This window comes from Falco peregrinus, chromosome 5 (assembly GCF_023634155.1).
Source record: "Falco peregrinus isolate bFalPer1 chromosome 5, bFalPer1.pri, whole genome shotgun sequence".
Taxonomy (NCBI): domain Eukaryota; kingdom Metazoa; phylum Chordata; class Aves; order Falconiformes; family Falconidae; genus Falco; species Falco peregrinus.
The window spans coordinates 16120222-16135346 of NC_073725.1; the positions used below are offsets into that span (position 1 = coordinate 16120222).

Here is a 15125-nt window from a genome sequence, read left to right on the forward strand (position 1 = left end):
TAAGGACAGGGTAGTGGGCTTACTGGAGCTTTCATCTGGGCAGGTGCAGCAGTGGTTCCTTTGTTCTTATATCAGGTCTTTTTGATTCAGGCACTTAATGGGCTGGTTCATCTGCCTGAACTTCGTGCAGCATTGATAGTTGTTGCAATCAGTCTCTGTCTTTGGAAAACCATTGTTGGTGTGATTTGGCTTCCAAGGGTATACAAATAAATCTCATAAAATGTCTCTTGCCTTACAATATCTGTAAAATAAATCCTTGGTTTGCATGCATTTCCTGTACACAAGAAATAAGGTATTAAAAATTATGGAAAGTTTGATTGCAGTATTTTCCACCCGTGTTTAAATTTAAATCCGTTGGAGTAGATGATCGAAGTAGGGCCTGCCCAGCTGAAATACACTATTCTGTTCTGTTAACCCCAAGTCATACCAAGGACTTTGAAGAAATTGAGAGGTTGTAAACTCATGGCAACATTTGATTTATGTATCTTCACTGAGTTTTCTGAGTATAATTTTATAGCCCTGTAGTCAAAAAGGTAAATCTAATTGAGGGCAACAGAAAAAACATAGTGAAAGTTTTCCAGTGCTAATCTTTGTTTCCTTCCCCATATGCACATTGGTTCCTGTTTCTTAGCACAGGGTAAATTACCCTAAGAGTCCTGTATAAATAAATATATACACAAACCCATACTATTTATTTTAACCACAATACCAGAATTTATAAGCAAATACCTTTATACATTATGGGTAGCATTAACTTGGAGATTGAAGAGAAATATGAAAGAATTGTAGTTCATAGCCACAAACTGTATCACATCGCAGTTGTGAAGCACAGTTCAAATTACACAAAGCAAATAATGTGAATTTAGGGTTGCAATTTCAGATTCTCCCTTTTTTCCAATGTATTTTTATGACTTCATATGGGCCAGTGCTTGTAAAACCTGTTTTGACACAAACTTACAAGCAGAGTCCGTGGGGATATGGAATCTACATTGTCAGTGGCTTATCTCATTCTTGTCCTTTCCTGCATATATATTTATTAATATCTGAATGGATGCTAAACATAGGCTTTCTGTATATGAATCTTTGAAAACTGCTATAATAGACTATATGATGTCTATTTATGCATAAAGACTGAGCTTTTACTGCGCTGTTGTTTGGTAAACCTCAAGGAGAAAGGGGTGAACAGGAGTCCCTCAGCAAGTTTTCGTGATCAAACCATGGCCTGAGTCAAATTCTGATTTTGACTAAAAAATAGTAAATTAATTCATTGGTGATTGCTTTCCATTTAGGGGAAAACACCTTGCAAATACTGACATTTCCACAAGTTTTTCATGTTTTTAAGGTCCAGTTTTAAATGGAAAGGGAAGCATGGGAGGATCAAAAAACATGGGTTTTGCATACATAAATTTCTGTATCTAATAACATAACAAAACCCAAGAAAGTTTTTATTGCAGAGCATAGGCAAGGAAAGTCACAATCCTTTTGAGGCTTCACATAAGAGTCGAACATAGTTCTGTTTTCACAAACTCTTCCGCATTTATTCAGTTCAAAGGTGTTACTAATTGGTTTAACTTGTTTATCTTATACCTTCAAGATTGCATTTTAAATAAGCTTAAAGATTAATATGGGGGCATGTTAAAACAACTCAGAAATATCCTGAGGGTTCAGAAGATGAAATTACGTTGAAGTGAAAACTAGAGGACACTACATGCTATTTAATATTGACATGAAGCATTTTAGGAGGATGATCTGTGTCCTGTCTTTCAAAGTTGGTTATGAATGTTTAGCAAATGCTTTTTTATGGAATGAAGAACTTAAATGTTGTGTTATCTTTGGGTACTCAGTGAGACATTACTCATGACAGTGCTTTGGGACTACATTTGCTTTTTGCTTCCGATTTATGCATTTATTTTCCTCACAATATGAATAATTAATGTCCGCATGATTGGGATTTATTTTTTCATAATATTTTTTTAACTGAGGTGAAAAATATGTGACATGTATTTGAAAATACGATTTTGGTGACATGAGGACACATAAAATGTTGTTAGTTGCTCCCCAATGGGCAAAAGCGGGGAGATGTGGTAGTCAGATATTTTCGCCACATGCCATTTTCAGACAGTAGTTACAAGAATTATGAGATTCCCTCCTACACCGAGATGATACAGTTTAGGAGAAAAAGAAAGTTTCCAAGGACATAGAGAAGCTTTTCCAGTTGCCACTGCTCTGGCTGCAGCCCTGGTAGCTGATGGGGTAGGTCAGGAGGTGATGTGAGCTACAACAGTTGGCTAACATGAAGCTAAAAATTGCTTCAGACAATTCAGACAAAAATGCCCTCTGTGCTATCATTTCAGCACAGTTTGGGATCTTCCCCCTTCAGCACCACTGGAGTTTTGATTGGGAACGGAAGGTGGACTTTATCCTTGTTGTACTTCTTGAGGGATGTGAAAATGTGAGATGTGGGGAGGAGACGCCAGCTCGGTGTGCCCAGCAGAGCTGTCTAGCAGTGTCCACATCTCACGTTTGCTTCTGCAGCGAGGACCCTTTCTTCAAACTAAAAAGATTCATGTGAGATTGATTTTATAAAGTCCTAGGCACAACACTGTAGAGGAATGAAGCTGGGTTAATTAACACTGATAATATACAGCTGTGGGCTGGCTTCAGGGGCCGTGGGTCTAGATAAGGTACAGCTGTGGCTGGTTCTGTTAAGTGGTTGGGCAGCCAGTGAAGAGAGAGCAGCGGAGGAAGAGAGAGGAGGAAGAAGCAGAGAGAAGAGAGTAAGAATGCATGCCCTGGATGAGGAGAGACTAGGAGAAGGCAGCAGAGGGACTGGCATGAAGATTATGTTGGTATGAGATGGTAAAAGACCTTGTTGCAGCTGGCTAGTTTGGAGAGTGCTGCGACACAATGTGAAAGTAATTCTCTGTGCATGTCTTTTGTATACTCTTGAGACTTTTTACTTTTCTTTGGCCACAGCTCTGCCCTTCGCTGCCGAGCTGTTGGTCAGCATGGCTAGCGCTAGCGAAGCGCAGTTAGGCAATTTCCTATTGCTAGTTAAAACGATTCTCCTGTGAAGCTTCATCCTACTTTGTAATCAACAGGTATAATGATAGAACATACATTTTGCAATACATAATTTTCTTCTTGTCTTGGTTTTCCTGACAGAATCATGAATAAACTGGCAGACCAGCAGGACCACATGATACCATGAAGAGAAGCTTACAGGTCCTCTATTGCCAACTGTTTAGTAAGTAAATATTAATATTTATATATATATATAAAAGGAACTATTAAAATCCTCATATAATATAGTAATGTTTATGCAGGGCACAATTCAGAGAGGTACTTAACCATGTGCCTTGTTTTAGATACCTGAAGGAACCATATGGAAGTTAAATTACCTTATTAACTGAGGTATTTGGAGGTGTATTTAAAAAAATTAGTTGAAGCATCAGCGATTCTGTGGTTTCATACAAAAATAAACATGATTTGCTGTGCCTTGCAACTGTGATCACCCTTAAAAAATGAGATGTTAGAAACAGTACGGTGGTTGGAAGAAATAATGCAACGTTTTTGTGTAATCATGGTTTTGTCTAGTTCTCAGTGGACAATAGAGGTCCATCCCACTTGGCACATGTGGTAGCGGTTTCTCAATAAAACATCTATGGGTGAGGGAAGGGAGCTCCAGAGTCACTCAGACCTAAATTCTGTTTCACTTCCTGAGATGACTAGTTTCTCTTCTCTTAAGTTTTGGCTTTCAGAAGAGTCCCTCCAATATGAAAGTCCAGCAGAAAGATTCAGGTGAAATTTAGGCTATGTAGATGGGAGCTGCCTCCCCTGTTCATGGGAGTAAGGGGAGGCTTTAGCTTTAAAATCGTATTGACACTGTTAGGGCATTTCTGTAGACTGACCGTTTTCAGTGTCAACATCACAAGCAACAACTTCAACATTTTAGAGCTAAAATAAAATAAGCATAGGCAAAACGTAAGTGTAATCACTCGTTGTCATATGTTTTACAAAGGAAATTGCTAACTTAGAGTAAGAATCTAAAAATTTTTTTAATGTTTTCTATTCAATTCAGCAGAATTTCTGACTTTGAGATACATATTTCTATAGACAGTTTTGTCTGGATTTGTCTTATTTTGGTCCAAGCAAGACAGAAACCAGAAAATCATGGTAGTATACGTGCAGTGAGCAATGCAAGGACTATTACTTTTATTAGCACGTGTGAAAATTAAGTCTAACAAATATTTTATGTACTGTTACCGAAAACTAGTTAATATCTTTCCTTTATTCATTGCCTTCAGGGTGCAGAGTGAGAGATCTCTTTTGCTTTGCTAGATTGGCTAGTGTTCCTATTCTTATCTACAGCTTCTCCTATGACGTAGGATAAACTCAGCTGTGTCTTCATGACATCCGAGGGGAGACTCTGAAGGTGCACCCAAGATAATTTTGCTTTCATGAGCATAAAGCTAGGCCAGATGTGCCTAGACAACCTGCCCAGCAGCATACCTTTGGCTCCCAGAGGTTGGTTGGGTGGCTGGCTGAAGTGCAAGGGGGGGAAGAGCTACTCAAGGAGGGCTGTAACCAGAAACCCACCGACAGCAGTGGAGGCAGTGGTAGTGTTACAATAGCTAAGGGCCCAGAATCCTTTGTCACATTTTGATGTGCTTCTGAACATTGAATTGTAACTTAATTGTAAAATTATCTTGGTTGCTGGACCAACATTAGGTTCACTGTAATGAAAATATGAAACTAAACTGTATGAATACATTTCTACCAGCGTGGTAGGGGAAAAAAAGGAATGTATACTCTACATCCAACCTATTACAGTGTTGGGTCTTTCTGCAATTTTTTTTTTTTTATTAGTATCATGCTTCCCTGCTTGGCAGCATTCCCCATTGCTATCCCTGCTCCTTGAAACTGTGTTTTTCAGGGTAATATGTTGGAGATCTAGGAAGCAAATAGGTGAACACTGACAACGAAGATGGAAAGAGTGACCAAACTATATATATGTATGTGTGTATTTATATATATAGTATGAATAGGCAACACTATTATGAACTCCATGATACAATTTGAAAGGATGGAATTTGAACATACTATTTCTACTGGCAAACTGTTTTATTTCTCTGAATGCAGCAAAAATGTGTACTAAATGTAGTTATCATTAACAAATGCAACAGCTATAGTTATAGAAGAGATATTTTGGGCAGCTGGAATGAGTTTTTTCACTGGCTGGTTGGTTGGCTGGTTTGTAAAAAGCCTATGGTAAGATCCACCAAGTTACTTAATTCCTATTAAATCAGTTTTCCTTTAGATATGCTGTAGGTGTTACTGAGCTCCCTTTTTCTGTAGTTGCACCACAATGCTAAAAATGATAACCAGAGAGTACATTCTACAACCAAGGAAGAGGAAATTAATGTGTTTCCTGTAACTATTCTTTATGCTATAAGAAGGGCCTGCAGCATGGTCTTACTTGTTTCATTTGCACAAAAGAAGGAAGGTTGCTACTACTATACAGAGAAGGAAAAACAGACCTTCAGAGAAAGTGTCAAAAGATGTTCTGCTTTGGGCTGATTCACCGATGTCATCTGCCTGCCTGCCTGCCTTCCTCATCTGCAACTGTAACAAGTGGGTCCATGGTGCTGCCTCTCTGATGTGGCAGCATCTTCCTCTTTCCTGCTGTGTTATTAATGATTAATTGAGGCTTTGGGCTATAGGGAGAGGTGCCCTATGTATGTACTCTTGTGAGTCAAAAACTAGGATGGCTTGAACAAAGTGTTGGGGTTTTTTGTAGAAACAGTGATCAGGGGGAGACACAAAGCTGTTGTGCTTGTGTGAGCATGCCTGTGGCTAAGAAATGTAGGAGGAAGCAGTTTTATCCCAAACTGATGTGTTGCTATGAGGCTTGTCACATCTTGGTTGAGTTCCAGCTGTTCCGCTGGGCCAATAGTGGCTAAACTTTTCTCTGTGTTCATTTCGACCTCTGTTCATTTGTGCTGTGTTCAGCTGTGTCTGTGCAGAGTCTTGAGACAGTGGGGCCCTTGTTTTCATCACAACTGCTTAGCTTTGGGGCTGGAGGAAAAGACTTACATAGATATTTTTGTGATGTACAGACTAATGGTGTTTGTTAGCTGTATTTTTAAGTCAGGCCCATATCTAAATAAGGTTTTACATGAAGCGTATGTCTTTTTTGTTGTGAATTTTAGGTGAGTTATGTAATCAGTCTGTTGCCATCCATGTCCTTCTGCTGTGCTTTCCAAAAAGAGCATATTCCATCCATTTATGCTGATCAAGAATAGCATGTGAAAATGGCACTAGCAGCAGCTGCTCTTTTGAATATGGTTGTAGCTGGCTTGGATCTGATCCCAGTTGTCAAGAGGGGTAGGCACTGTAAAAAATTGCAGTGCTACACTTGGCCCAGGACAGGGGCGCTGGGCGATGCTACTTTACCTCTAGTCACTCGTAACTTATAAGTAGTTGAACATGTGGTGTAACTGTGAAGAAGCAGTGCTTTCAAACTGTATCCTAAAGATTCTATTTAATCTGAAATCTCTAAGACATTTAAAAAAAAACATAAAAAGATTAAAATAAAAAATGTGGAAGAGGTTTCTTGGTAAGAGCTCTTTGAAGTCACTATCTAGGTTGAGTTGATGAGGACCAATTAAAGCAAAACGTGTCCACAATTTGCTGCCATTTGTTCTAGGCACATCTTTATGGATTAAGTTTGTTGCCTCTGTAATGATGAAGATGCAAATGCCTTTCCCGTGAGGCTGAGTGATCTCCATTTTTTATAAAGACCTAATGTGATGATTTAAGCCCTACAGCATGAGCCACAATATGTCTGCATTTTCTGTAATAAAACATGCACATTATAATTTACCATGCATGCACTGTTCACCAAGGGCTTCCAGGTTGCATATAAACTGAGAAAAAAGTGGAGAAAGGTAACTAGTGAAGCCCTTGGTGTACAAGGTGTATACAAGACTTTCTTCAGACACTTGTTTTCCTGGAAAATGGAAGGACTACTATTTTCTGTTTGCTCACAGCACCAGTGTCTGTATGAGACCTGTTTATAAACATCAGTCTGAGTGTTTCTTCATGCCATTGTCACTTAGTGCATTCCTAAGCATCACCCTTCTGTCTTCAAGTCTGGCTCAATGCCCAGTAATATCAATAGGAAGAGTCTCCTATGTACAGTCTTGCACCGTTCTGTGTAGCAAACTGAGCAAAAATGGCAGTGAGTGGCTGTGCCTTATAACACAGGCTGTCAGTATCCCCTTGCTGTGGGTGCAGCTAGCCTTCCTCAGTTTTAACTGCCAGCCTGACTGACTTTAAGTCTCTTGTGGTGAAGTTCATCCTGTAGAAAGGGTTAGCCCACACCAGTGCTTCATTTGAGACGGAAGCAAGTCCAGAGGCTCATGTGTCTTTACATAAATATTTGATGAGCAATGTGAGTTTGTCAAATTCCATTTTTAGAGAAGATCCAATTCGCAGTGCCTTCTGAAAGGTGCTGAGCAGCATTGTCTCTTAATGCCTATTGCCTGTAATAGGAACCCACCAAGTCCCATTTCTACTGTCAAGTACTGTCTGTGAATAATTACGTGTGGTAGTAAGATGGTATGCACCGATGGCTCATTTATACAACTATACGTGGCTTGTTTATAGCAAGTGAGGGAGGCATAGTAACTGCAAAAAAGACTACTGCCAGAAGCAGAGGAATAACCTGTTCTCTGCCCATAGCAGTAGATAAGACATGAAGAAATGGATTTATAGAGCAGGTAGCTTGCCATTAGACATCAGGCAAAAACGCTTTAGAAGGTTAGGACTTTGAAACATTAGAACAGCAGGCTAGTAAGGAAGGTTTTAGTCTGCCACTGAAGCACTGAATGGAAAAAAACCCACATCTGTCTGGGGAGACAGAGGTCATCTAGGTGATTTCAAAAGCTCCCATGAAACACTCTGATCCTGTGACCACTAGGTACTGTGTCCTTAGCGCAAATGAGCCTGCTTGCTTTGATAGAGGGCTCTCGGTTTGCATGAGCCATGTATAATTAATCCATGCGATAGAAATGTACAGCTGATGTATGCTTAAAGGTACTGGGGATCACCTGATACAGATCAGCAGAGAGTCTTTTCCTATCATTCACAGAGAGAAAAGAAAACAATGTTTTTGTTGTCCTCTGTTAGGCTGGTAGGTGTTGGCTTCAGTAAAGAGAGCAGCAGGGAGTGGTTATCCAGCAACAGATTCCAACTGGTTTGCTTAAAAATTGGAAAGGTAAACAGCCTCTGGATATGCAGTGTTTCATGTACAAAGCTTTTTGGGATACTCACTGGGCTGGAGCATTTGTATTTGCAAGTCACGTGGCTTGGTAACAGACTGCCCATCAGGCAGCTTGCAGCAAGCAGTGCATCAACACTTGCTTTTCCCAGAATTCAATTAAAAGTTGTTGCTTCAGTTTCTCAGCAAAAACCTTGTGCCTTGAAAGAAGCTGCAACCTTCCATTTTGCGGTCCCTTCTTGGAAAACAGACCTTTTTAAAGACAGCTTTAGAAGCAAACTGATGCACCTTATAAAGAAATGAAATTGAATATGCATTTACTTACCAGATGTAGGCTCCAGAGTCCTTGATGTGCGCTTTAGTGAGATTTCAACTGCACTCACACAAGAGAACTTGTTCCTGCTTGCCCTCTGGATAAGCACCACTCTGTGAATCAGATAGCTCTTGTCATTCTAAACCTGAGATTGTTCCCATGAATAGTTTGCAATATTTATTTTAAATTTGCTGGTTCCATGAACATTCTTGCCTTCAAAGACATAACAGTTTGGCAGTGTTTCACAAATTGGATAAGCTTACTGAAGAGTTTGAGGTACATCTATTGGAGAGGGGATTTTTTGCCTTGTTCTGCCAGGAGCAGGTACAAATTCAGGACACAGCAACCCTCCCAAACAACTAATATATTGTGGAAGCTTCTCCACTGTTCTTGCAGATTTGCTGAAACACAGAAAGATGTGGAACAGGCCTGGGGCTGTAGAATTTCAGGTCATGGTTTAAGTCCTTGACTCTGAATTTGGGATGAAAAGCCAACAGACAGTTACATTATTATATTTGCTCTTTCTATTGGCAAGCAAGCAGTTTGTGCCTTTGCATATATCATTTGATAATCTGGTTATGTTCTTGGCATTAAATACCTTCAATTTTATGCTTATACTGGTACTATTTGCATTAGAACCCTGTAGATTTTTTCAAAATTACTGAGAACATGGATAATTTCCCTGTGTTTATATTCATCAAGCATTCACAAACCAGTTGTGGGACATTTCTGGTAACAATGTCCATGTTCATTATGCTAGAAAACCAAGAGATATTAAATATGTATAAATATGGATGTTTACCCAAGCTGGAAGATGCTGCAAGGATTTGGTTTTAAAATTCCTTTCTGTCTTGTTAAACCATTATTTGATAGGTCAAAAGTGAACTCACAATATTATTTCCATCTTACGTTGTGAATTACTTGTGTTTTGGACTTGAAGCAGTTCCCGTTGTATGACAATGTATCTTTCTAATCTTCTATTTTAGGTTCAGTATTGTTTGCCTCAACCCTTGAGAGAGGGGTATTACAGGGAGAGTGAATAGGCAACAGTACAAATTTTACTTTTCTCTATTTTCCCTTTCAAAAGTCTATTCATCCATCTGTAATAAAAATGAAACTTCAGGAACAAAGACGTAGCAGCTTGTACAATTTTATGTGTGTCTTTGAGACTCAGAGTCAAGTCAAGTGGAGGAAGAAATGTTATTGATATGCAGACAGGAGCCTAGCAACCGTGAAATATTGGTCCTATTGAGTTCAGTGGCAAAACTCCCACTGACTTTAGTAGGATTGGGATTTTATTCCCAGCCTTCATGTTCCCATCTTGCTTTGACATGTTGCTTTATAAAACAAAAATATCCTGTCAAACTTTTATTTCCTTCCCCGAAGCCGCCTTTTCTTGCTGGTTGTGCCTAAGAGACATTGATATGTTTTTGACAATATTGCAATCAAGCCCTAATCCAGGAAAGGCAGTTAAATATGTAAATAGAGCTCTTAGCACCAGGCAGACTGCTCCTACAGCAGCCACTAGCCATAGGCTTGAATCTCTGTTGGACTGCATTTCAGTAATTTGAAGTAAGAAAATTTTTATGTCAGCACGAACACTGGTGTCTAACATTCATGAATTGTCCAGTGCTTGTGACAGTGTTCCTATGAGGAAGACAGAAAAATGGCTGTTAGATACTTAACATACCTTGGTACCTGGTATTTCCCCACGTGTGAACTGCCATGCACAGGGACATGTACCACTGGTATCAGTAATACAGTGATATTTATACCATCGCATTTAGGTGCTGGAACTTCTATGTGTTAAAAATGTCTTGACTTTTTGCAAAGCCTTTGAACTTTTCTCCCTCCACCTGCCCCTTGGCAATCTATATCCCATTATTTTTGAACAAGGAAGACCTAACTGTGAAGATTATGGCACCTTTGATCACTCATGTATGTGTCCATTGTAGCTCACTGCAGGCTGTGGCAACAGTTTGGAAGAAATACATATAAATGAAAGTGTTATCCAGCTTGGCAGCATGTGGTGGGTACTACCCCTGTCTCATCTCTAAATAACAAATATATAGATGTCCTTTCCAGTTCTACAACAGATCTCCAAAGAACTTGAGCATATGCCAAAATTTAAGCACATTCAATTCAATGAAAGACTTCAAAACTCCACCTGCAAAAGAACTTGCTGTGAGCGTTACCTAAGTTAGCCTTTGGAATAAAGCCATTGCTTCTCAAAGCAGTGCATCCGGCTGGTCTTTATTTTGAAGATAGACATCTGCAAAACTTCCTTGACAAATCAAGGCCTATACATAATCGGTATGAATGTATTGTTTTGTAGTAAATTATCGGTTTAAACTATGTGTATCCTCTAATGCATGAAACCTCAAGGGCAGGATGTGGTCCCAAGGTCTGGAAAAAGCCCACAGTCTCATTTCACATTATTTTTTTTCCCCCCACATTGTTCTTGGATAAAGGAAGATGCTTGTTTTATGTCTCAAAAGATTTTTGAAAAGTGACCTTGGCAGGAAGAATACTTTAGCAGTGCTGTAGTAACTTAAACCCACTCTACTAGGTTCAGAAAAGATTCTGGAAATTAGGAGAGAAAGTTTATAGCATGCTTATAGCACCCTTCAGCTAGAGAAGACAAGGGAACCACAACCCCAAGGCTGTGTTTCCTTGGAGCAGAGGAGCTGTGCCCCCGTGCCGGCTGGTGTGTCTGTTAGGATGTGCACCACGAGTGCCCAGGAGGAACCCACCGCTCCAGGCTTTGAAGGAATGGTACAATGTAGCCCCACTAGTGTTCCAATCACTGAGCTTTTCTGCTCTGCTGTGATGATGACATGGTTCTTGAGCTACCCTTTTCACTCAAGTCCAGGCTCCTGTCATATCCAGGGACAGGGACAGGATTTTGAGGCCAAGTTTTCCAAATCAGCAAATGCTTAGTAACTCAGTTGAGCACTCAGTGAGTTTTCTAAGTCCCTAAGCAGGCTAACTTGTGATCTTCATGGTGACTAAGTAAGAAACTTCTGCAGGTACCTTTAAGAATTGCACTAGGCTGTCTCTCTGATAAGGAGTGCCAAGATACTTTGGAAAATCTGATCCCTTTTCTCCTAATGTAACGGAGCGGAGTGTTTCAAAACTGTGTAATACCGTGCAGAATGTAAGTCTTTTGCCTGAGGCAAAAGTTGGTGAAGAATAATCAGTGCTTACAAAGACTGAGTTATAAGGAAAGGAAAAACAAAAGGGGGTGGCACAGAATCAAGTGCACATTTACAGTTCCTAGTAGTGGTAGCAAATGCTTCTTATGTAGTATTTTATGAAGTCACAGCACTATGTAGATGTTAATTAATTAATTTAGGTTCCAGTGAAACTATACAAGTAATTTCAGTCTCCAATTTAAAATGTTACAACTGATGAGTGGATCTGTCTCACACACTAGGGTGTGTATTCTGTCTACACACTCCCACATGCATTTGTTCCACAAAGGCTGCTCTTGTGTGTTCACACTGCCCTGCAGCTTGCCATGGTCAGAGTAGCTTTCACAAGACGTTGCTTCCTAATTCTGCTATAAGAGATTCCAGCTGCTGGGAGAAGAAGAAGGAAAAGAAACCTTTTTTGTATCCTGTCAGTGAAGGGATAATCAGTAAAGGAAGCAATGCAGAGAAGGAGAGATGGCTGGATATTTCTCTTAATAAAGCAGATATATTAATTTCTTATTGCAGGTATAGTTGCAATCTGTAAGTGTATTTCATATACACACTGAAACACTTGTGCTGATCAATTTTATTAGGTGCACATTCTGTATTCACTATACTGTTGTTCTTACTCTGTACTGCTGATGCATACAGATATGTTTATGTATGCATCATATGTATGTAATAACTGTCGTCGTTAGTAGAAGCACATGTGGTGTGTGCTGCTACAGAATAAAACATGCTTTGCAAAGAAAGCTAAAATATTGCTTAGATGGAACTGTTCAGACCATACAACAGCCTCTGTCTCATTGTGGTCTTTAACCCATGGACCTTCCTTATTGCTAGAAAGGGAACAAACAATCTCATCCCTGAGGAGTATTGGTCTTATAAAACCAATGTCATCAGTAGTTATGAGTCATTACATGAGAACCTAGAAGAGTCTGAAAATTTCTGCACTTATACAAGGCCTCACATCACATTTCATTGTGGCTTTCAAAGTGAACCGTGGAGTATTAGTGGCAGTACTTGTAGTATAAACTGCATGAAAAACAGCATGATTTCTGGCCAGATTATAAGTCACATTGTGTAAATCCCAGGGCTTTGCTGCTGCTAGAATTCCCTTGTGGCCAGCCTTTGAAGGGCTCTCAGTACTTCAACATGAAGTTTCTAACTGTTTATGTATTTGAAAAAGGCACTGTTTCTTTAAGTTAGCATCCTGTAAGAAGGAGAATTATGACTTTGCAGTTATCTTCTGAAGATTTAGATACCGCTGGCTCCTGCAGAGGCTACAAATCCATTATGTTATCACAGCTTCTCATTGCTGAGGGCATTAACAATTAACATAGACACGACGATTAAAATGTTAAAGAGAAGAAAGTGAAGATAACAAACATGAGAGCACCTGATAAATAGACAACCATATGCTTTCAGGGCAAACCGATTGTATTTGTATGGAGAGAGTTAATTCAGAGCTTTAAAGCACAGGGAGAGAAAGAAAGTGGTTTCAAGCCCTGTGACCTTTTGCTCTTGTCTTGGAGGTAGAATGGAACAATTATCTAATGTTTTATGTCTTTCAATTCACTAGTGCTTGGGTTTGGCAGTGTTGTTTCTTTAGAGCATCTGGCCATTTCACCTAGTTCAAAGGTGTTTTGTTCAGCCATATCTGGAAGGAAGAGCTGTCTCCCTGATCAAGGCCTCTACATGCCTGAGAGCCTCATGTTGAATCCCTGCCCCAGGATCTACTTCTTAATGCTGAGGCTGCGAAGCATAAAGTTAATCACATTACAGTCTGTGCTGTGCAGAAGCACCCTGAAAGTTATTAAGGATGAAGCCTGTGCTGGAGAAAGAGCAATAGGTGCTAAAGGAAGGAGGATGCTCTGAGACCAATTCCCAGGAGTGGGCAAGGAGGGTGTGCAGGAATGGAGTAGTTGCTACAGCTTAATAGGAAGGGACACTAGCAGCTTTTTTTTTCAAGCAGAGTGATCCCTTAGGAGAGAGGTCATCTACAAGATGGAGAAACAGGACCTTGGGCCTCAGCTGTGCATATTGCAGTGCATCTTTCCTGGCCCTTGGGATGTTTATGACTGGGACCATTAGTTGCAAAGTCACTGCAAAGCACTGACAAGGAATCAGATATAAATCCTCTGGTCTCTGAGGTGGAGATGGATGGAGTGGAGACAGCATAAGACAGAGAATGCTTAGTGTACATTGTCCAAGGAAGGGCTTCTACGTGATAAAGGAAGGTTCTCTATTGCTGTAATTTACAGAGCCAGAGAAAACCTGGGGAGACTGTTGTGCAGTGTATGTAGACTTGCTCTTGTTTCAGGAAAACCTGTTTTAGAAATCAAAGGTAGTTCTAAGGAAAATGTCTTGGTCTTAATCATTATTAGGAGCATTTCTTAATGTTCCTGGCTATTAAGCTGTTCTCGATTACAACGCACCTGTCTTCACTGGCATTCCCCAGCGTGGAAAATATCCCTTTCTATTGCAGAAGGTGACAATGCCATCTGGTGACTTCATGTGTTTCCTCACAGCCCTGAAAAGACCACTGCCCCCTCCTGCCCGTGCTCCCTGCTTCTGGCCTCAGATAAAATAGGTAGGGCAGCGAACCCAGCAGCAAGGAGAGCTGTGGGGATGCTGTAGCACCAAGCCCAAACCAGAACATGCAGTTAAATGTGATTCACTCCTACCAGAGCAACATGCCTTTCTCACAGTGGTTTTCACTGGTACATCAAAATTTTCAGTGCGGTTCCCCTGGTTTGTAGGCTCCGTGGTGACCTAGGGTGGTTCAGTGTGGGAGCATGTGCTTCTCTGGACTCTGGGCTGGCTGTGCTCCAGAACAGCACCATTGCAGAAAGAACAGCTTGAGGGTTACATTCAATTAGCATAAATTGCCAAAGGCCCAAAATATGTTGTAGAGCTCGTGTGGATTGTTAAGCCTCAAAACATGTTCCCTTTTTCTTTCTTCTTTATCTTTGCTGACTCTGTGGAGAAAAGGCTTAGAGCCCATTTTGTCATTCTCAGAGGAGGGATGTTGCTGATGTAGCTGCAAGAGTAAAGCCAAATCCACCTCCTAATATTGGGGAGAACTTGGGCTGCTGTTGCTGTATTTCTCACTATCTCCTGTTCCTACATGTCTTATCTGTAAGTGTTTTGTGCTAGGAGTTGAGAGTATTTGGATGTGTTATACAGTGCCGATATACATTTGGCTCTTAGTTAGAAATTATAACAATTAATAAAAAATGCCATATGGCTAAAAATATTGTAACTCTCAAAAGAATTGTTGGGCCATTTATTTTTTGTGCATATGAGTGTGTGCCTCATTTAAGCCAATTAT

The 15125-nt window shown here is 40.2% G+C and overlaps 1 protein-coding gene across 4 annotated transcripts in view; it reads left to right on the top strand.

Annotated features, from left to right (window-relative positions):
• The window catches only part of TMEM108 (transmembrane protein 108), a 167420-nt gene that overhangs the window by 77552 nt on the left and 74743 nt on the right, over positions 1–15125 (top strand). For 3 of the 4 annotated variants that reach the window (XM_055805466.1, XM_027793585.2, XM_027793586.2), the window contains one exon: positions 3166–3247. In XM_055805466.1, the coding sequence (XP_055661441.1) occupies positions 3208–3247 (40 nt within the window). In that variant the 5' untranslated portion in view covers positions 3166–3207. Of the gene's footprint in view, positions 1–3165; positions 3248–5546; positions 5635–15125 lie in introns of those variants that run through there. The other variant, XM_055805465.1, reaches the window with a different exon arrangement.